At 36.8% G+C, this 21656-nt stretch overlaps 1 protein-coding gene across 4 annotated transcripts; it reads left to right on the top strand.

The window, feature by feature from the left end:
- The first annotated feature begins 257 nt into the window (after window positions 1-257).
- LOC112503016 (histone acetyltransferase HAC1-like) lies at window positions 258-21293 on the top strand. Of its 4 annotated transcripts, none has more exons than XM_025107068.1 (20): window positions 258-2242; window positions 4483-4591; window positions 5636-5951; window positions 6043-6540; window positions 6713-8484; window positions 9018-9314; window positions 9401-9679; window positions 10513-10641; window positions 10767-10967; window positions 11085-11227; window positions 11323-11635; window positions 13999-14138; window positions 14487-14565; window positions 14644-15036; window positions 15157-15374; window positions 16126-16845; window positions 17649-18421; window positions 20379-20484; window positions 20557-20713; window positions 20834-21293. In XM_025107068.1, exons 1-16 carry the CDS (start codon window positions 2064-2066, stop codon window positions 16238-16240), a joined length of 5181 nt encoding a protein of 1726 aa, XP_024962836.1. In that variant the 5' UTR covers window positions 258-2063; the 3' UTR covers window positions 16241-16845; window positions 17649-18421; window positions 20379-20484; window positions 20557-20713; window positions 20834-21293. The 4 variants fall into 4 exon arrangements, with proteins under 4 accessions (XP_024962836.1, XP_024962837.1, XP_024962839.1 ...); XM_025107069.1 differs by lacking the exon at window positions 20557-20713 and adding an exon at window positions 5434-5524 and having other exon boundaries at window positions 5844-5951; XM_025107071.1 differs by lacking the exon at window positions 20557-20713 and having other exon boundaries at window positions 2200-2242; window positions 5844-5951.
- Window positions 21294-21656: the final 363 nt, after the last annotated feature.

Raw genomic sequence — 21656 nt, 5'->3', positions numbered from 1 at the left:
CATACATACATACATACATATATATATATATATACATACATACATATATATATATACATACATATATATACATATATATATATACATACATACATATATACATATATATATATATATATATATATATATATATTCCAGTAGCAGTGGCACAACACAAGAAATATATAGTGTGTATGTTTGGTGATAATAATTTGGTGTACACATTATTTTGAATTTTATTTATTTTCCACCTCGAGTTTACGCCTCGGACCGCCTCTAGGCTTACGCCTTGCCTCGCCGAGAGAAATTAATTTCAAATGCATGAAGGTCACTAGAAAAAGTTCGAAGTGTTAGTTTTGAGCTTGCCATGTCATGGGCATAAATTGATTACTAAAGAGTTAGATCAATGGTACAAAAACAATTGAATTTTTCACATGATTTTGAAGGAGGATTGAACATGTTATCTGTCAACACTTAACTAATTAGGCGTTTTAGGACCTATTGTACATCTGCTCTAAATCAATCAACAACATTATCCATTCTTTGGTTTGACTCTTGACCTAATCTTTCAAGCGACTTTTAGCCCAAAGTTGACAAGGCATTTATACCTACCCTTTTTTCACAAAGTTGTTTCTTGTATATCTGGTTCCGATGCTAAGTACATAGTTTCTGTTCCATCTGTTTTTCTTCAGGTGTGCACAACCCTTGCTGCTTTGTAACATAAATAAACATCTTCCTCCGTGTATCCCAATGCCTTCAATTTTCTCTCCTGAGGTACATTTGGTTTATCCCATTTCACATTCTACCAGCTGGCATCTTGCACTTCTATGTCCTAGCCTTTACTTGATTCACATATATGTTACGGTTTGAATGATTTTGAAAAATATTAAAATAACACACTGCTCTGGCTCGTACAATTTTCCACACTGTATATGACACCAATGCTCCTAATGCCATCCTCTGTAATAACCTTTATAACTAACAAGTGATAGCTTTGAACATATAAGATATAAGAATATGCATTTCATTAAGTCTCAACATGAGAGGGGATGTATACAATTACCATGTGGAAAACCACTTGGTTAGGAAATGCAAACAATCTGGTAAACTGCATTGGTGTGATACTCTGCCTGTTCCTTATAAGTTCATTAGTTTGAATATTTAGAGTCAAAATGAACTTCTTCTCAGTTAAGATGATACAAATTTATTCACTTCTCTGGAAAAACTAATCATGAAAAAAAATCAAGTGTTAGAAAGATAAAAAGAATCGTGCTCCATTTAGTATTCTGGATGTATTCAGGACAGGATACTTATCAAGGGAGAGAACAGGTATCATTTAAGGTAGCTGAGGTGCTAAACATCTGACATGGTAGGATATCAGACAAATATAACTCATACAAGTGACACTGAATATCTGCAAATGGTTTTAGGACCCGACTCTGTCGTTGAACATGTTGAGTGAGGCGGCCGTTTTATTTTACCTAATTTGTATGTAGTGCATGTGGCTCTTGTAATCCACCAGATCTGGGGAGCTGAGGGATTTGACAACCTTCCCTTGTTTATGATAGAATGCTTTAAGTTGTTGAGGTTTCACCTTTGTTCCAATGAAGTAAAAACCTTTTTGGTGGGTGCAAAATAAAATAGGGACTTCTGGTAAGTAGAACGTCAAACAGATGGACAATGGGTGTTAAAGTGAGCCTAAAGTTGATAATGAGAATGAGAGTGAGAATGACGAGCCATCTGAACTTATGAGTAATGCTTGTCTTTTGGGTTTTCTTTTTCTTGCCAAAAAGTGTTCATCGTTTGGATTGATGTACTCTTATTACCTTTCTCAAATTTCCCTATTAATTTGTGTATATTAATGGAAAGCACTCTATTCTTGTTGCGCAGTCATATACAGGCTTCACTAAAGTTATTCTATTGCTTTTTGCATTCTGGTTTTACTCAGGAAAATTGAAGCTGAAATGAGTGCAACTTGACTGAAGGATAGGCATCACAACCCTAGATTTGGTGTTGATTGAATGTCATATATCGTTGACATTGTCTTATAAAATGTATCTTATCTTGTAGTTAAAAGGATAAAGATGAATTTACCGACACATATGTCAGGACAAATCTCTGGGCAGGTACCCAATCAAGCCGGGACATCATTGTCTGCCATACCGCAGCAGCAGAATGTAATGCAAAGCTCTGGAGGTCAGCGTAATACACTCAATATGGAGCCTGGTTTTGTGAAGGCTCGGCGTTTTATACAAGAGAGAATGTAAGTTCTCCTTTACATAGCTATATACAAACAACTATTATGAAGGGGGATTCAGATTGTTTTATGTGTGCACTTGTGCGCTTGTGTAATGTGCATGCATCCATGAACATATAAGTCTTGTGGGGTGGTGTAGGAATTCTACTTTCAATTTGGGGGGGGGGATGGAATATGAACAATAAGGGTTTAAACTGTGTATTAAAAAAATTCATGATTGTATTTGATGTAGTACCTGCACAAGTAACATAACATCTTCACTCATCCTCGCATGATACTCACACTTTAAGGGTTACTGAGCAAACTTACAGAGTTATCTCGTTCATTCTCGAGGATTTGATGTAACTAGGACAGCTTGATATAGTTTCTCATCAATGTTGTACACAATAAGAGAGAACAATCTGATGTGCTTGTATGTGTCAAAGAGAGGGGAGGGTGGGAGAGAGAGAGGCCAAAAAAGTGTCCTCGAAGTTGGAGTGAAATAGGTGGTGCAATTTTGAGGACTGAAGAAGTGAGAAAAAAAGGAAGCAGATTGATTTTTGATAATGATTGGAGTTTCAGAAGTTCTGTTCTAAGTAGCAAAGAGAGACGCATTTCTCCTAAACATTACACTGTACTTTGTCCAGATCATGGCTAAATTTTGCCTTCTCTAGGTCTTTCCAGTTAAGCTTTAGAATGATAGATCTATCTGTCCTGTACCCAACAAAATAAAGATCAACGTACTTGATGTACATTGTGGTACTGTTTTGGTTAGATCGAAAAACAGAGGCGCAGCAATGACAAGAGTGCTCTTGTAGGAAGAGATGTTCATGGGTTCAAGTCTTCATGAGCCTGAGTTTGCAATGTCTTTTTTATCACCCCATCGATGAATTAGCCAATCCAACCTAGTTTGTTTAACTTCTTAGTGTTTACTACCATATTTTTTAACTATAATTTTCTTTTTATTTTATATTACGTAATTATTTTTGTGCCACCGCTGCAAAAAATTTATGGACCCGCCTCTGGATTACGATGTATGCTGACCTTTCCTCTGTCCCAAAGGATAGAGATGGAATAAGTTTTAGGGAGACATGAAAAACAGAAAATTTGTCAAATGTTCATTTTAAAAGTTGAGGTTTTTGCAAAGAAACTGAGAGCATGAGCCATACTAAATAATTAATAGAAAAATAGTGTGTGCAAGCTGGTGACGAGGACAATACCCAACAACTTCAGTAGGGACATGTGAGGAAAAAGGTTAAAAGTAAGGCCTTTTGGATCTTGAATGAAATATTATATGAAATACAAGGTACGAGAAAAATAGCATTAATAGTATATCTAATACAACAATGTAAATGTGCATGTTGCATGATGCTGGAAAATGAAAGAAAATAATGTAAGATGCTACTCTAAAATTGTTAGGTTATAAAATTGTAATTAATGATCACAGTGAACACCCAGCATACCACCCTCCATACTAGGGGCTGGACACCCAATATGTGATTACAAGTGATGTTGACAGAATAAATAGATTAAGAAGGTAAGAAGCAATTTGATTTAGCTCTAAAAATAGGAGTCTTGGGCATCCCCAGCTGTACGTAGAAAGGTAGCCCTTTTGTGGCATTATGAACAGAGCAATTCATGGCAACCACTGAACAGACCATATTTTTTACCTTTGGGAAGAGAGCATGGTTAACTCCCATCAATGTTTACTGAGAAGAACATGTGGTAGTTTTGATGGTCCCCATGGATTTCCCCTATAAATGTCCTAATATCCTCAATCTGTTTGGTGGAACCAGGTTTCCTAATTTACCTCCAGCAATATGTTTCCATCATTGTAAATTATCTTAATTAAGATGCATTAGGCTTCATGTCGTTATGTTCATTGTGCTGTGCTGGTCCTTGCAAGGATGAACAACTAGTGTAATTATTCCCCTCTTTCTTTGGTATCCCCCTTCCTTATTTTCTGACTTATTATACTTTTAATTAGGAATTGTTTCTGCATGCTTTTAGCGCTGCACTAGGCACCTAGTTTTAGACCGAATATGCGTAATCCTGGTTCAACTCCTGTAAGGGCACTAGACTCCTTACTTCATCTCAGTATCATGTCATTTGACTACTCTCTTATACCGACTTTCTTATCCATCCTGCCTGCTCATAGATCTGGTTATGTATTTATTTTACCTTTTGGTCTTTTCTACATATCATTGCATTCTACATACGTTTTGACGTTTAAACTCTGATAATGTTTTTTAAATTTCCTTCTCCAGCTATGACTTCTTAATGCAGCGGCAACAAACTCAGGAGATAGCTCCAAAGAAGGTGATGGACATTGTTAGACGCCTAGAAGAAGGCCTGTTCAAAACTGCGACCACCAAGGTTTTGATTTTTCTTCTTTGATTCATCCTTCCCGTATAATCTATCTAGGCATATTTCTGCCCCAACATTTGGCCCTTCTTTTTTCTACACATAGAATTGTAACAGAATATCCACTCTTTAGGATAAGTGGCGTTAATAACAAGAAATATATGAGACTAAAAAATAAAATTATACTTTGCAATGATAAATTAAAGCTAGTGTTCTGACAAATATCAAGCCGGAAGCTTACCTTGAAAGAAGTAAAATAATTTCTCAGGAGAGTTTGCATCCTTCCTAGAGATGGCTTTGAAACCATTAAGATCTTGCTGTTCTGCAAACTGTAACTTGGACTAAGACAGCAACATCCATTCTTGAATATGACAAGAACTTAAATATCTTTTTTTCTCATAATGAGCCAAAGCACGTTAATGGTCTGAAAGGGAGGGAAGGAGTATGAGTGGAATGAAGAATTCAGTTGTCAAATCTTTTTTGAAGTATATAATATTTATATATGGCAAATGCAACAAATAAACTCACACACCCTCCTTACCTTTGGTGAGGTTTGAACCCCTGACCTCCTAGGAGGCCAAAAAGGCTACGATACTGCTAGGCCAAAGGCCCTTTGGTTAGTTGTCAAATCTTAATAAGGGCTATTTTAACGTCTTCAGGTGTTCTTTTGCTTTCTTGATTAATTGCATGTTCAACTCCAAATTAGGACCTCATCGATGTATTTTACAACGTGTTGTGTGTTAAACTTGGGTTTGGTATCCCGTTAGTTATTTCCAAGTGCAAAAATAGAAGTAATATATGGTTGGACTTATCTGTCAAACCAGATATCGGTCTTGTAACTAAATTTTTTAAAGGTTGTGATGCTCCCCCGGGTCTTGTCTGGCAAGATTGGCTGGTTTAGGGTTTGGAGTGGATATGTTCGCCCATGTCCCAACTACCTGTCGGGTAAGGTTTCGTTGAATAACAATGTTAACATCATGTAGATTTTGTTGGTTCTGTCTTGTCTATAAACCTTATCCTCTTTTATATATAACTATCAATCATTTTTTGTCTTAGGAGGAATATATGAATTTAGAGACATTGGAAAATCGTTTACATGTTCTGATCAAACGACTCCCCTTGAATAATCAAAATCAACAATATCAGCAACAAGGCAATACTTCCGTTGCCATGGGAACAATGATTCCAAATCCTGGCATGCCTCAAAGTGGGAATTCAAGTTTAATGGTTCCATCATCTATGGATAACTCCTTTGTTGTGGCAGGTGGTGGTAGTGGTATGGTGTCATCAGCTGTCAACACAGGAAACTTTTTACCGAACACGACTCGAATTTCAAGTGGGATGCACAATGGTTCCTTGGGTCCATCTGATGGTAATTTGTACCTCCTATTCTATTGCAAGTTTTTTCTTTGTAATTATTGAATTTTCTTCTACTTGGGTTACAATTGGATCTTCTTTTGCAGGAGGTTTGACTAGCGGTTATCAACAGTCGCCATCAAATTTTTCGGTTAGCTCAGTTGGAAACAGTTTGATTTCATCAATGGGTGCACAAAGAATGGCCAGCCAGATGATACCTACTCCTGGATTCAATAATAGTAATAGCACTGGTAATCAGTCTTACATGAACATGGATTCGTCTAACAATGTTATTGGGCTATCGACCATCGACTCTACAACAGTATCTCAGCCTCTGCAACAGAAGCAGCAAGTTGGTGGCCAGAACAGTCGCATATTACAAAGCCTGGGGAGCCATATGGGTGGGGGAGTAAGGTCTAGTTTACATCAGAAACCTTATGGGTTTCCAAATGGGTCAATAAACAGTGGTTTTGGAATGATTGGAAATACTTCACAGATGAATGGTTCAGGAACCTCAAAAAGCTATGTGACGGCTTCTCATTATGGGAACTCTCCCAAAACACAACCCCAACATTTTGATCAACATCAGCAACATATGTCACAGGGTACTCATTCCATGCACACCCACATGTATATATACATATGAATATATGTTAATATATTTGTTTATATCTATTTGTCTGTCTCCATATTTTATTCACAATGGCAATGTGGACTGCATCTTGGATGCTTGGAAGTATTTGTTTTTAATGTTCATGGGATACTTATACTTTGCAGTTGATGGTTATGAGAATAGCACCGTTGATTCTTCTCGATCTGAAACTTTTTACGCTCCAACAACCTCAACTTCATCAATGATGAATAATCAGAACATGAACCCAGTAAGCTTGCACACATTACATAAGACAAGCTCTCCTTTGATGGTGAATCAGTCGAATTTGCTCAATGCTCAGCATGCATCAAACATGAAACCTTCAATTGATGAATCAGAAATCCGAACTCAGCATTCACTACGTGAGAGTGCTATGCAATCACCATTGCCTGTTCATTTTCAGCAACAACTTCTTCAAAATCAAAGTCAACAGAAGCATCAAAGTCAGCATTTGTCATATGGTCGGTCTCAGCTGACACATGGTCCTGGCAGTCAAATAAAATCTGAGCCTGGAATGGAGGGTCACAATGAAGATCTACAGCCACAGGTCTCTGAGCATTTTCAGTCTTCCCAGACAATCAATCACTTTCAACATAACTCTGAGGAAGACCACAAAGTAGCTAGTCAATTGCATAGTCTTGCACCTGGATCTCAGGGGTTGTCCTTACCAATGACAGATACTTCACAGCAGATGCACCAATTGCTACAACAACACGAATTTGTTGTTGACACCCAAAGTGATCTTACTTGCCCTCTAGGCGTTCAACCAGGGGCTGGATTGCAGGGCCAATGGCATTCAAGAGCTCAAGAAGTGCCACATGTACTGGGCAACAGGTCAGAGCAGAATATCGAAGAAGAATTTTGTCAAAGAATAGCAGAGCAAGATCAAGCTCAGAGGAATAATCTTTCTTCAGAAGGATCTATTACTCATCGAACTTCTGTCAGTAGATCAGTAGACCCAGCAAACTCCAGTGCTACATGTAAATCTGTTAATTTAAACCGTGAATTGCAGTTCATAAATCAACAAAGGTGGCTTTTGTTCTTGCGGCATGCTCGTAAATGTGTTCACCCACCAGGAAAATGTCCAGAAATCAATTGCATCACTGCTCAAAAGTTGTTGAACCATATGACATCATGTAATGATGTAGTTCAATGTCAATATGCTCGTTGCCGTAGGACAAAGCTTTTACTTCTCCATCATAAGCACTGCAGGGATCCAAGTTGTCCTGTTTGCATTCCAGTAAAGCGTTTTGTGCAACTGAAAGGGGGCCAGCATGCAGATTCCAATTCTGGTTTTCCACGCTCAGGCAATGGATCCTGTGAATACCCTAGTGGTGGTACTGGTAGATATAACTTGAAGATGAGTCCAACTGCTACTGAAACTTCAGAAGATCTACATCCAAATTTGAAACGGATGAAAATAGAGCAGTCATCACAATCACTAGCCTCCAAAAGTGAAAATCCTATCATACCAGTTCCTGTCACTAGTGCATCAGAACTTCAGGATGTATGCAATGAAGAATATCAAATTGGTGACACCAATACTCCAATGAAATCTGAGGTTACTGGAATAAAAATGGAAATTCCTGCAAGTTCTGTGCATGGAAGTCCCATGACCGATGAAAAGAGGAAGAATTATGTGGAAGATTCCTGCACCCAAAAGTCCAAAGGTGTTCCAGTTGTGTCTAATAAAGCCACTGGTTTCCCTAAGCAGGAGTTTGTTAAGACTGAGAAAGAGGTTGGCCAGCCAAAACAGGAAAAGTCAGCAGTTCCGGCTGAAGTTTCTGCTGGGACCAAGTCTGGGAAGGCAAAAATAAAGGGAGTATCAATGATAGAGTTGTTTACACCAGAGCAGGTGCGGGAGCATATCACTGGTCTCAGGCAATGGGTTGGCCAGGTGAGATGTCTGCACTTCCATCTAGGATCCTTTTATGAAGTCATTGCTACAGTGTCATTGTCACTTAATCTACTGTCACTTTGTGTTACATGGAACAGCATCCTGCTAGCTAAGGCATTAAAAAATTTGCATCACGATATTGGCTAAGATGAAAATCGTGCAACAGTTTGCCCAATTGGCCAGCGACCTAGTAAAACAAAGCATAGTGACTTATAAATGGCTTCCCTTATTATAACTTTTTAATGCGTTTAGGAAACTGATGGAAGTCTTGTTATATCCCTTCGATTATGCAATAACACAATATTTTGCAGTTTTTTTTACTCTAATGGACTATTCTGTATCTTTCTTACCACTGGTAGTATATATACCCTTAAAGTTATTATTGTTTCTTTGAAATGTAGAATCATCAGTAACTTTTATGTGCATTAGTGTGTGGGTAGTGTGTGCCTTTAATTGATGTGACAACATATCTTATGTGTTTTGAGTTATCTTACTTCTTCTCATCTTATATCCTTTATTTGTTTGTTGTGCAGAGCAAAGCAAAAGCAGAAAAGAATCAAGCTCTTGAACACTCGATGAGTGAGAATTCTTGTCAGCTATGTGCGGTTGAGAAGCTTACTTTTGAACCACCACCGATATATTGCACACCTTGTGGTGCTCGCATCAAGAGAAATGCAATGTTCTACACTGTTGGGGCTGGTGATACTCGACACTACTTTTGTATTCCCTGCTACAATGAAGCCCGTGGAGACACTATCAATGTTGATGGAACTAATATTTTGAAAGCTAGAATGGAGAAAAAGAAAAATGATGAGGAGACTGAAGAATGGGTATGTTATTATATATCATATAAACATATTATTCTTACTTTTCTATGATGTTCCAATGATTACTTAATCCTTGTGGATTTCTGCAGTGGGTTCAATGTGACAAGTGTGAAGCCTGGCAACATCAAATATGTGCATTATTCAATGGTCGAAGAAATGATGGCGGACAAGCAGAGTACACTTGTCCAAATTGTTACGTGGAAGAAATTGAAAGAGGAGAGCGGATGCCCCTACCACAGAGTGCTGTACTTGGAGCAAAAGATTTACCTCGTACGATACTCAGCGATCACATAGAGAACAGGTTGTTTGCAAAATTGAAGCAGGAGAGACTAGAGAGGGCAAGGTTCCATGGAAAAAGTTATAATGAGGTGATATTATGATGCTTCTGCTGTTTGATTTGATCTGGATGACTTGTATATAAATATGATCACAACGCCTTTTGCTTGCTGGATCATTGATTATATCGTTGAAAATCTTGCATATTAGATTATATGGCCAACTGTGTTTCTCTTTTATAGTATATGAGGATAGCAACCTTATGATGAAATGTAAGATGTTGCAACTAGCTTGAAATCCTTCTAATACATGATCACTAAATATTTGACACATGTAATGGCACAATCCTGCATGTGAGCAGACACACACAGACAGATATGTCTCATATACACACACATACAAACACACTCACACTCACACTCACACAGACGCAGACATATATCAGTATTAAAGGCAGAGTAGGTATCGCCAATGACCAATAATAAAATAGGTATAAATTTATGGATGACAAGTCAATAAAAAGAACAGAATATCTTGAAGTGTCAATTTCCCTTTCGCATCTTTCACACATGTTGTACTTCTCCCTCACCGTATACAAGATATCTTCATTAATCTCTATTTCTTGCCTTCATTGTTTAATCTTTCATCAAAAATTTATTGTGTCGATTGCTGTGTTTTTGTCTGTGTTATGAATTATGCTGAGGGTTGCATTGATATGGACGAGGAAGGGAGTCTTGGTTTCGGTTATAAGTCCTCAATTTCCCCCACTGTTTCAATTGTTGCAACTTTCAGTTTAACAAGAATCACTTGTGGTTAATAAGTGCTATCTATTATTCCTTGTATATGTTTGGATTGCTCAGTGCTACAGTTACTATCATTTTGTACTTAGAAAGTCTAATTAGTTTTACATTTTCTTTGTTTACAGGTTCCTGGAGCGGAAGCACTTGTTGTCAGAGTTGTCTCGTCTGTGGACAAGAAATTGGAAGTCAAGCAGCGATTTCTTGAGATCTTTCAAGATGAAAATTACCCTGTGGAATTTGGATACAAGTCTAAGGTACATGAAAATAGTAATGTGTCCAGCGTTGATGCTTAATGAGAGTTCATGGAGTGGATTTATGTCGTTTGTGTTGTTTTGTTGTTCTACTACGCCAATCGCTAAACTACTGTTGCTTGTTTTAGGTAGTTCTGCTGTTTCAGAAAATTGAAGGTGTAGAAGTATGTCTTTTTGGCATGTACGTTCAAGAATTTGGAGCAGAGTGTCAGCAGCCAAATCATCGCCGTGTTTATCTATCTTATCTGGATTCAGTCAAGTACTTCAGGCCTGATATTAAGGCTGTCACAGGGGAGGCTCTCCGTACATTTGTATATCATGAAATTCTGGCAAGTGTTTTAACTGCCTATGCTCTTTGAGTTACATCTTGCTTAATAGTTCCTTTTTGTTGCTTTGTTCTTGGTAAGTGGAGTATGTCAGCCAGTTTTCTTTCTTTTTATCTCCAGATAGGTTACCTTGAATATTGCAAATTACGTGGTTTCACAAGTTGCTATATATGGGCTTGCCCTCCATTGAAGGGTGAAGATTATATCTTGTATTGCCATCCTGAAATTCAGAAGACACCAAAATCTGATAAACTAAGAGAATGGTGAGTGGGTGTAAGCTGTGCATTACTTCACTGTTGTCTTATTAGGTACATTATTATCGATGCATTTTTGTGACATGAGTTATGTTGTGAATCAGGTATTTGTCGATGTTGAGAAAAGCTTCAAAGGAAAATATCGTTGTTGATCTCACTAATCTATACGATCATTTCTTTGTATCTTCTGGTGAATATAAAGCTAAGGTAACCGCGACTCGATTACCGTACTTTGATGGAGACTATTGGCCTGGGGCTGCTGAGGATATAATCTATCAGCTTCGTCAAGAAGAGGATGGAAGAAAGCAAAATAAGAAAGGGTCAATAAAGAAGAACATAACCAAGAGAGCCCTGAAAGCTTCTGGTCAAATCGATCTTTCTGGGAATGCGCCGAAAGATCTGCTACTGATGCATAGGGTAATTCTCTTCTTTGATACCTTGATCCTCTCCCCTCTCAACTGCTGGCCTTACATCCTAACCATAATGTCAATCATTTCTTATGTGGATGGTAATGCTTCCAGTTTTAGAAGCTTATGTCGATTTTACGAGTATTATTACAAAGCAAGCTATCCCTTTCTAGCTAGAAGAGTTTCAGCTTTCCCTTTCCATGATATATTTTTGTTGATAATTGAGGCTGTATGTTCTTACTGACATTAGATTTCCACACTCAACTTTTGGCAGTATTCAAGTCTTAAAGTGTGATTTAAATCCTGTAATGTGGATTTTGTTGCTATCTCTTATGTTAGTGTTGCTACTCTATAAAAAGGATGACATAAAATTGGCTTCTTAGTTGAACCAGTAAATTATAGGCCTGAGCTTTTCCTTTGATGATGGTTTCTCTTGTCTTCAACAGCATTTTCCATATAACAAGTATGCATTTTAAGAAAACCTATTAACCACATAGTCCTTTGAAAATGAAGAGCTCTTTGCTCAAAATTTGAAGCTTAAGATCTTCTATATAAGTAGTCCTTGTTAACATTATCTACATATTTTGATATTTTTTTTACTGAGAACCTTAAAAGGTCACATTAAGGTTATCTTCCAAAGAATATGTGTTGGAAAATGGAATTGTTCAAACATATAAACTGTAACTGTGTTTGAACCTTTGTTGAACACCTTACAACTAGTTCACTAGAACTATGTAATGTATTGGTTCAAAAGGAAAACAAAATCATTTGGCTTCTTTCATTTTTGGACAAATGGAAGTCCAAGAGCTCATTTGATGGGATGACAGAAAATCTATTATGACTACTGTTGGAGTCCCACATCGGCTAGACTTGGACCATTTCTTTTGTATATATGTTGGAACCTCCTCTTGCTCCTCAAGGGCTCTTTTGGAGAGTGATATAGGGGTTCCACATATTCTTACAAGTTACAACTACTCTACATGAATTTACCTCTCCAATACCATGTATAAGCTTGGGGAAGGTTTGCCAAGCCATTTTGTATCACATAGCCTCTTTAATGAAGTTCGAGTTCATTTATTAATTTGCTAGCAGGAGAAAAAGAACACACAGTTAGCAATAAAGTATAGAGCTCTAAATGTATATGGAAGGTGATTCGACATATTTACCTTTTGTAAGTGGGCCATTATCTTGAGACAACTCAAAATAGGTGTGTGGATAGTGATTTAGGAAGGAGGGAGTAGTTGCCGGTACCTTTTTTTTTGTTTCGGTAGTTTCTTATCAACTTTTTTGATACGTTGTTGGTCTTTTTACCCTATTTTTCACTTCATAGTTGATTAGAATAAATTACAAAAATTGTATCTGGGCTCCCAAAAAACTTATTTCTGTCAGTGACTTTTAAATTTATATATTTAATCCAAAAAACCCAAATTTAACCACAAATTTAGATTTTAGTCATTTCTCCACCTTCATCACGTGCATCATCCTCATCCTCATCTTCTTTCACCATCTTCATGCTCATCTTCAAAACACTCTAACTACATATAATTCATCACCAGAGTCTACGAGCAAACATTTTATCATAATCGGAGAAGAGGGTTTTGGGTGAGAGGTAGATGGAGGTGAGGAGAGAAAGGAGGAAGAGGGAAATGGAATATCATAGCCATGCAGCAACAAGTTGGGCATCATAAATTTGATGAGGATGGAAATGATTTTTTTGTTGAAGTCGAGAAGTCAAAAGAGAATTTTCATAGCAGCAGAAAAGGAGGGAGTACTGGTATATGGGTTAGTGGGGGAAGGGAAGCGGGTTGGGAACTGGGAGCAATTTGGGGAGGCGAACTAGGAAGTTGGAGGGGGGGATTAAAGTTGTTCCTTATTATCTTTCTTTTCATTTCATTTATTATTACTTTTATTAATTTTACATCTACATTGATGTCCTGTGCAGTGCACATGCTGGATTTATAAGAGCAAATATGATGAACTGTCAAATTGGAGTATTCGTAGGTTAATTTGGGGTTTCTGGGCCAGGAAGTCGGGGAGGGGGGGTGGAGTTACTTTTCTTTGCCTTCTTTTTTTGTACTTTTCATTTCATTTATTATTAGTTTTTGCAATTTTACCCTTACTTTAATGTCATGAGCAATGCACATGTTCAATTTAAGAGAGCAAATATAATGAACCTGTCAGATTGGACTATATTTGTTAGTTATGTGTTTTCTGGACCAGCATGCAAAACTGAAAGTGAAGTGATCAAATCAGTCTGTTGGGGTATAGTCCGGGAATAATATTTGTATTTTACCGTCTTAATTATTAGCATGCCTTCACTAATTCTTTTTCTTACAGTTTTTCTCCTTGTCTGTGGGATTTTATTTGGTGCAGCTTGGTGAAACAATTTCCTCAATGAAGGAAGATTTCATTATGGTTCACTTGCAGCATGCATGCACTCATTGTTGTATTCTAATGGTATCTGGAAAACGCTGGGTTTGCAATCAGTGCAAAAAGTTTCAGCTCTGTGATAAGTAAGCACTATGATATCATGCCCTGTTACCGAATTTCTGGTTTCCAACTCTCCAAGATTTGTGTAATGTAGCACCAATGATAATTATAAGGATATATTGCATCAGTTTTACAATTTTTTGCTACAAGTACATTTTCAAATTTTACTATCTGATCTTTCCCCTGCATTAAATGTTAGATGAATATAACTGGGAACTGAATGTAATACCTTATAGAATCAATGTTATATCTGATCATTTGTAAGGAGAAGACACACAAGAACGGAATGTTCTACCTTGCATTTTTGTTTCTTTGTCCTGTTCAATTTTTTTTAACTGCATGTAATATTCGGTTGTGCTTATGACTTGCAGATGCCATGAAATTGAACAAAAGCTTGAGGATAGGGAGAGACATCCTATCAATCATAGGGAGAAACATTCACTTTATCCTGTAAGTTCCTCGCTCCTTGAGTAGTACACTTATATACAATATGAATTCAGGTTGTGAAAACATTAATAAACAATGCAGATCGAAATCAATGATGTGTTACCAGATACCAAAGATAAAGATGAGATTCTTGAGAGTGAATTCTTTGACACTAGACAGGCTTTTCTCAGCCTTTGCCAAGGAAATCATTATCAATATGATACACTTCGTCGTGCAAAACACTCCTCAATGATGGTTTTGTACCATCTCCATAATCCTACTGCTCCTGCATTTGTGACAACATGCAACAGATGTCATCTTGATATAGAAACAGGGCAAGGTTGGCGCTGTGAGGTTTGCCCCGATTATGATGTGTGCAATTCCTGCTATCACAAGGATGGAGGCATAGATCATCCTCATAAGTTGACAGCTCACCCTTCGATTGCTGAACGTGATGCGCAAAATAAAGAAGCTCGGCAACTACGAGTTGTACAGGTATATTAAATATATGTCTGTTTGTAAGTAGACCAGCAACTGGAGCATAATGGAGAACTTGGAATGTTATAGCTGTAGGCAGCTTGGAATATAACTTGGTTGATTTTCTTCTTATTGCAGCTTAGGAAAATGCTTGATCTCCTGGTACATGCATCTCAGTGTCGCTCTCCACTTTGCCAATACCCAAACTGTCGCAAGGTGAAGGGACTTTTCCGACATGGGATACAATGCAAAATACGTGCATCTGGAGGTTGTGTTCTTTGCAAGAAAATGTGGTATCTTCTTCAACTCCATGCCCGAGCATGTAGAGAATCCCAATGTCATGTACCGCGCTGCAGGTTTGTTCATCTGCCTCTTTCCTTTTGTCCCAAAATATATATATGTCCACAGTTTTAGAAATATGTAATAATTGCACCTTTTAATTTATTAAATGACAGGTTTACTCTTTTTTTTAAGTATATAATATTTATATATGGCAAATAGGACAAATAAACTCACACACCCTCCTCACCTTCGGTGAGGTTTGAACCCTTGACCTCCTAGGAGGCCCTGGCCTCTAATACCGCTAGGTCAAAGACCCTTTGGTGACAAGTTTACTCTAACTTGGTAATAGAGAGAGTAATGAATTTTTCCATCTCATAGTTAACGGTAGATTTGGAAAGCATGGACTTACTTTTAAAATCGGATGCTTACTACTGTAGCTCAAAAGAGCTTATCCTCCCACTGCCATCCATTCCTACGATGAGAAGTTCCCTTCCTTTTCATAAAATAAAATGCCTGATTAGCTTCGGTAGTGAATCACCTACTAAAAAAAGGGGCAGGCCCGCACGCCTATTTAAGACGAACTAAAATAGAAATGTGGACACTTAATTTGGCACAAATGTAGTAGAAGATTTCAAAAGAAGTTCCTCAAAAGAAGCAAGTGTAAGAAAGGAAAAAAGGCAATCATAAAGAAGGAAATTCCTCCAACTTGTCAAAATTCTCTGCATTAATGTATTTGTTTGCATTACTGTAATTGTCATGACCACCCCAACTCTGAATGTTTTTATCCGTATCATTTCTATTCCGATCTTTACTTTGTCTATACAGAGATCTGAAGGAACATTTGAGAAGGCTGCAACAACAGTCTGATAGCCGGCGGAGGGCTGCTGTGATGGAAATGATGAGGCAACGTGCTGCTGAGGTTGCTGGCAGCAATGGATGACAAAGTTGTAAATATATAAAATACGTACACTTGTTTGCTTGCACACAGGAACATGATGATGACGAAAAGGAAATGGTAAAAGATGAAGTATAGGTAAGTGATTGTTTACACAATGGTGAAAAGTTCATTCATTCACTCTTTAAATGTCAATCCTTCCACCGTTGGGGTTTAGTTCCCAGTGATTCTTATATCATCTAGTGTTGCCATCAAAGTGTACCATATATTTCCTTTTCTTAGTTACCACTTGTTTGTTTCCCATTCTTAATGACTCGGAACAATTGTTGTAGATGCATAAAAGAATCAGATTTTGTGGACATCTTATGATTAATTGTAAAGGAAAAAAGGGTAGTTACTTGGTTTCACACTATTGCCTATTACCGCATTAAGATGATTCTTCCATCCAAGCTACAAAGAAGCTCATACCATTGGTACCATCTTGTATCCTTTAATTATCTGCAATTTAACCGATAATTTTGATTGCTGATGACTTCATTTTTGTATGATATATATTGTACAGGCCCAGATCATACATACCCTTTTTGCAGAATATATTGTACAGGTTTGATCTTCCAAGAGAGCTATTCGATAACTTCTTCTCCAGACAGGTAAGACTCACTATAAAGAATGATGGTTAACCGACTGATGCTTGTTTTTCGTTCCTTACATAAGAGATAGAGCCTGACTGCATAGCCATTAACAGCATTTGCCAATCCATCAATCACTTAAAAGTTGATGTTCATGTACTAGCAACAGTCTCAAAAGTGGCAATAAGAAAACTGATTGGGAATAATTAGATGGTAATCTTATCAGGAAACAGAATGTTGCCCAAAGCAGCCAAGGGGTCAACATCATTTTTTACACAGTATCATCATCACTTGACAGGTGAAGCATCGACAACAAACGACTGCTTCTACCTCCATCTGATTGATTTCATAGGGGACAATTGGTAGAGAAATATTTTTACTTTAAAAGAATTTTTATAGATCATTTCTTAAGTTGAAAGGATATATATATATATATATATATATATATATATACATCTAATAAATAAGTAACTTGGAAGCCACATGTCATCTTCTGGTGAGACGGTTATATTGATTTCCCTCCTAAACATGTGTGTAGACACAATTTACATTGGAGGTTCAGAGGCGTATTTGGTTGACATCTGTCCCTCTAAACATGTATCTTTTTTTTATCGTGTTTTAACTGATTTCCTTACTAAACGGGATTTAGTTTCTTAGCAGAGTATTCAGACTTCTAAGTCTGAAGTAGTCTCAGTTTAGAATTATGTTGAATTATAAGTATGAATTATGGTTGTTCCTTTGTTATGGTAATGATGAATGTAGAAGTTTGAACTATGCAATATGCTTTTCCAAATTTATCTTATTTCTGGATTTCTATTCTTCAGATTTAGAAGTCTGATCTCTACAGACTTTTCCCACATCTCTGGTATTATGTTTTCCAGAGTTATAATGTGGAGTTATTTTCCAGACTTAAAAGCTAACTCTGAACTCTTGGGCTTCAGAGGTATTCTCAGACTCATTTTACTTCAGAGTTATTTCAAGACATATAAGATAACTCCAAACTATTTGTCTTCCAGATTTATTTTGAGTTATTTTGTTGAATTATAAGTATGAATTATGGTTCATTTGTTATGGTAATGATGAATGTAGAAGCTTGAACTATGTAGTATGTTTTTCCAAACATATTACATTCATGGATTTCTATTCTTCAGACTTAGAAGTTTGATCTCTGCAATCTTTTCCCACAATTATGGTATTCTGTTTTCCAGAGTTATAATGTGCAATAGTTAATTTCCAGCCTTATAAGATAGCTCCAAAGTAGAACAAATCAAATTTACCATTTGGAGTTAATTTCCAGAGTATAAGTCTGAAGAGTCATTTTTAAGAGTTGGCTCAGCCGAACTCTGAAGTCCTCTTTTCCAGACGGAACACCATGCAGAGCACCATGCACAGCCTCTGCATGGTCCATGCAAAGCTTCTGGCTTGCCTATACAGAGCTTTGAAGTGTGAAGACTTTTACTTCAGACTAATTTCCAGAGTTACAATGTGTAGTTATTTGCCAGGCTTACAAGACAACTCTGAACTCATAGGCTTCAAAGATATTCTCAGACTCATTTTACAGACTTAGAAGTCAACTCTGAACTCTTGGGCTTTAGAGGTATTCTCATACTCATTTTCAAGACTTAGAAGACAACTCTAAAGTGTAGTTCTCTAGAGTTATATTTTGAATAGAACTTCCAACCTTAGAAGACAACTCTGAATTGTTGTCCTCTAGATTTATTCTCAGAGTTATTTCAAGAAATTTAAGATTTATTCTCAGAGTACATGCAGAGCCTCTGTATAGTGCATTTAGAGCCTCTACATAGTCATGCAGGACTTCTGCCATATCTATGCAGAGCTCTGAAGTATCTAGAGTTTAACTTCAAAGTTATTTTAAGACGTATAAAATAACTCTGAACTTATTTTTTTCAGATTTAACCTGAACTATTTTCCAGAGTTATTTTGTTGAATTATAAGTATGAATTATGGTTGTTCCTTTGTTATGGTAATGATGAATGTAGAAGCTTGAACTATGCAGTATGTTTTTCCAAAAATATCTCATTTCTATTATTCAGACTTAAAAGTCTGATCTCTTAACGCTTCTCCCACAACTCTGGTATTCTGTTTTCCGGAGTTATAATGTGGAGTTATTTCCCAGACTTAGAAAACAACTCTTTAGACTTGTTTTCCAAACTTACAAGACTGCTATAAACTCTTGGTTTTCAGAGTTTCTACCGGACCTAAAAGTGTTAATGTAGAAGCTTGAACTATGCAATATGTTCTTCCAAACATATCTCATTTTTGGATTTTTATTCTTCAGACTTAGAAGTCTGATCTCTACAAACTTCTCCCACAGCTCTGGTAATATGTTTTCCAGAGTTATAATGTGGAGTAGAGATGGCCAAAAACCGGTCCCGGGCCGGGCGGGGCCGGTCCCAATCGGTCCTAACCTTTCTCATAACCAGCCATAATGGTCCCGGTCAAAAATGATAGAACCGGTCAAGGTACTTCATAACCGGTTATTGGCCGCCGGTCTCGATCGCGGTCCGGAGAGTGATTTGAATGGAATGATCATCAGAAGGAGGTGAAGGGCTTAAGGTCTTTTCATCACCTCCTTTGGTAAAAAATAAGATTTTTTTTTTGATTTTTTTAATGATATATATTTTTAATATATTATAAAATTTACAATTGGGTCACTTAAATACACTTTAAAAATGCGTTTTAATATAATTAAAATTACGTTTTCTTATAAAAATACATTATAAAACTATTTAAAAATACATTTATTTATAAAATTATTTGAATTTTCGGGCCAGGCCGGACCGGTCCATAGTCGGTCCCACGAAACTACCAAAAACCTCAATCGGTCCCGGTTTTCGGTCCCATAACCGGTCCTTACCGGTCCCGGGCCGGGCCGGTCTTTTGTCGGTCCCGATCCAGGTCCTCCGGCGGTCACGGGCCAGGCCGGGCTGATTTGTCCATCTCTAATGTGGAGTTATTTTCCAGACTTATAAAACAACTCTTCAAACTTATTTTCCAAACTTACAAGACTGCTACAAACTCTTGGTTTTCAGAGTTTCTACCGGACCTAAAAGTGTCAATTATGGTTTTTTCTTAGTTTTGATAATGATCAATGTACAAGTTTGAACTATGAGTGTCCTTCAAACTCAGAAATCTGATATCTTTAATGTTCTTGAGAGTTCCACATCACAAATCTTATATGTCTGGAAAACAATTATCTATATAATGAATGACACTTTTAGGTCCGGTAGAAAACAAGAGTTCCACATCACTATGTAAGTTCCACATCACTATGTAAGTTCCACGTCACTAAGTTCCACATCACAAATCTTATATGTCTGGCTAAACAATTATCCATTCCCTATTGTAATTCCAATAAAATAGGGATTTAGTTTTAAGTTTCAATTCAGATTTCGATTCTTCCTCATCTATTTCACAATTAGCATACTTTTATTTCAAAAATCAAAATTTTATGCATTTTCTATTGTAATCCCAAAAAAATCGGGAATTAGTTTTAACTTTGGATTCAAATTCCGTTTTCTTCTTATCAACAGTGCATTTAAATTGTGGCTGAATTTTGGCACTCTTCAACACTGAAATTGGCAACAATTTTCAGCTTCAAATGGTCATAGTCAACAGTAGCTGTTTATCTGCTGTAAGGTATATTAAGTTCCATACACTATGTAAGTTCTTACTTATGATTAATTGATTAATATTTTTTACTATCTACAGAACAATGGATGTGTGGAATGTTACTCCGATTAAAGATCTTGACATACAAAAAGATGATTTCACTGTAAAGGTCATAATAATTCGATTATGAAATCAACCATTTTTTAAAAATCATGATGAAAGATATTCCACCGAGATGATATTAATGGATGAACATGTAAATTCTTATTTCTTTTTGAATCTTTAGTATTGCATTCATCATATTTTCTTATTACCTCAGATTGGTAATATTTTCGTATTATTGATACTCAGTCTTATTGCATATTGATGTTTTTAGGGGACTAAGATACATGCCAATGTAATACAAAAATGGGTGCCCAAGTTCAAAAGTTTACTTCATGAAGGGGTTGCTGTATTCATCAAAAATCCTACATGAAGGGGCTGCAGTATTCATCAAAAATCCTACATTAAGGTAGCTCTAAGAATGCCATGAACAACAACAGTCAATCCATTTCTGAACTTCGCAGCCTTGTCTTCAAATGGAGCTAGCTTGTAATAGAGTTGAAGCAGATCTTTAAGGTTGATGAATATAAAATCAGCCTCAGAGAACTCATAAATCCTTGTCTTCTCTCTCAACAATGAAGACTTGGTATACTATGTTGTTCCAAGTTCTCTGTTTGATGTCCACCAGCTTTGTAATATTCAACTCTAAGTAGACATCTCTTCTGAACTTCCGTATTATGTGCATGAAAGCTACATACTGTCTCTTTAATACATTTGACTTTCTTGTAAAGATATCCACATAGGTTTTTACTTTGAAATTCCTTTCTGACATTAATAAATTCCAGAATTTGAATTCAATAAACCATTCATTCAGATTTATTTCTTCTTCTTCCTTCACTTTCACTACTAATGAAGGAGCAACCTTTCTCAAAGTTGGAGAGATGAAATACTCATAAGGTAGTGAGACATCATTTTCCAAGGCTTTCTTGGGATTCTCCTCCATTATTACCCGACTTTGACAATCTCTGACCAATTTTCTAAGTTTTAGCCTTTCCTTTATTTCGTGCAAAAACTTCTCTTTTATATCTTCTTGTATATTAGTGGCTTCCTCCATGGTATGAGTAAAATGCGTTAGGCCTTCAGTTGTAAACAGAGGA

This window comes from Cynara cardunculus, unplaced genomic scaffold (genome assembly GCF_001531365.2).
Source record: "Cynara cardunculus var. scolymus isolate 2C unplaced genomic scaffold, CcrdV1 Un_Scaffold_2374, whole genome shotgun sequence".
In the NCBI taxonomy this organism is placed as follows: Eukaryota; Viridiplantae; Streptophyta; class Magnoliopsida; order Asterales; family Asteraceae; genus Cynara; species Cynara cardunculus.
The sequence above is the reverse complement of the archived record's forward strand: the minus strand, read 5'-3'. Positions and strand labels throughout refer to the sequence as shown.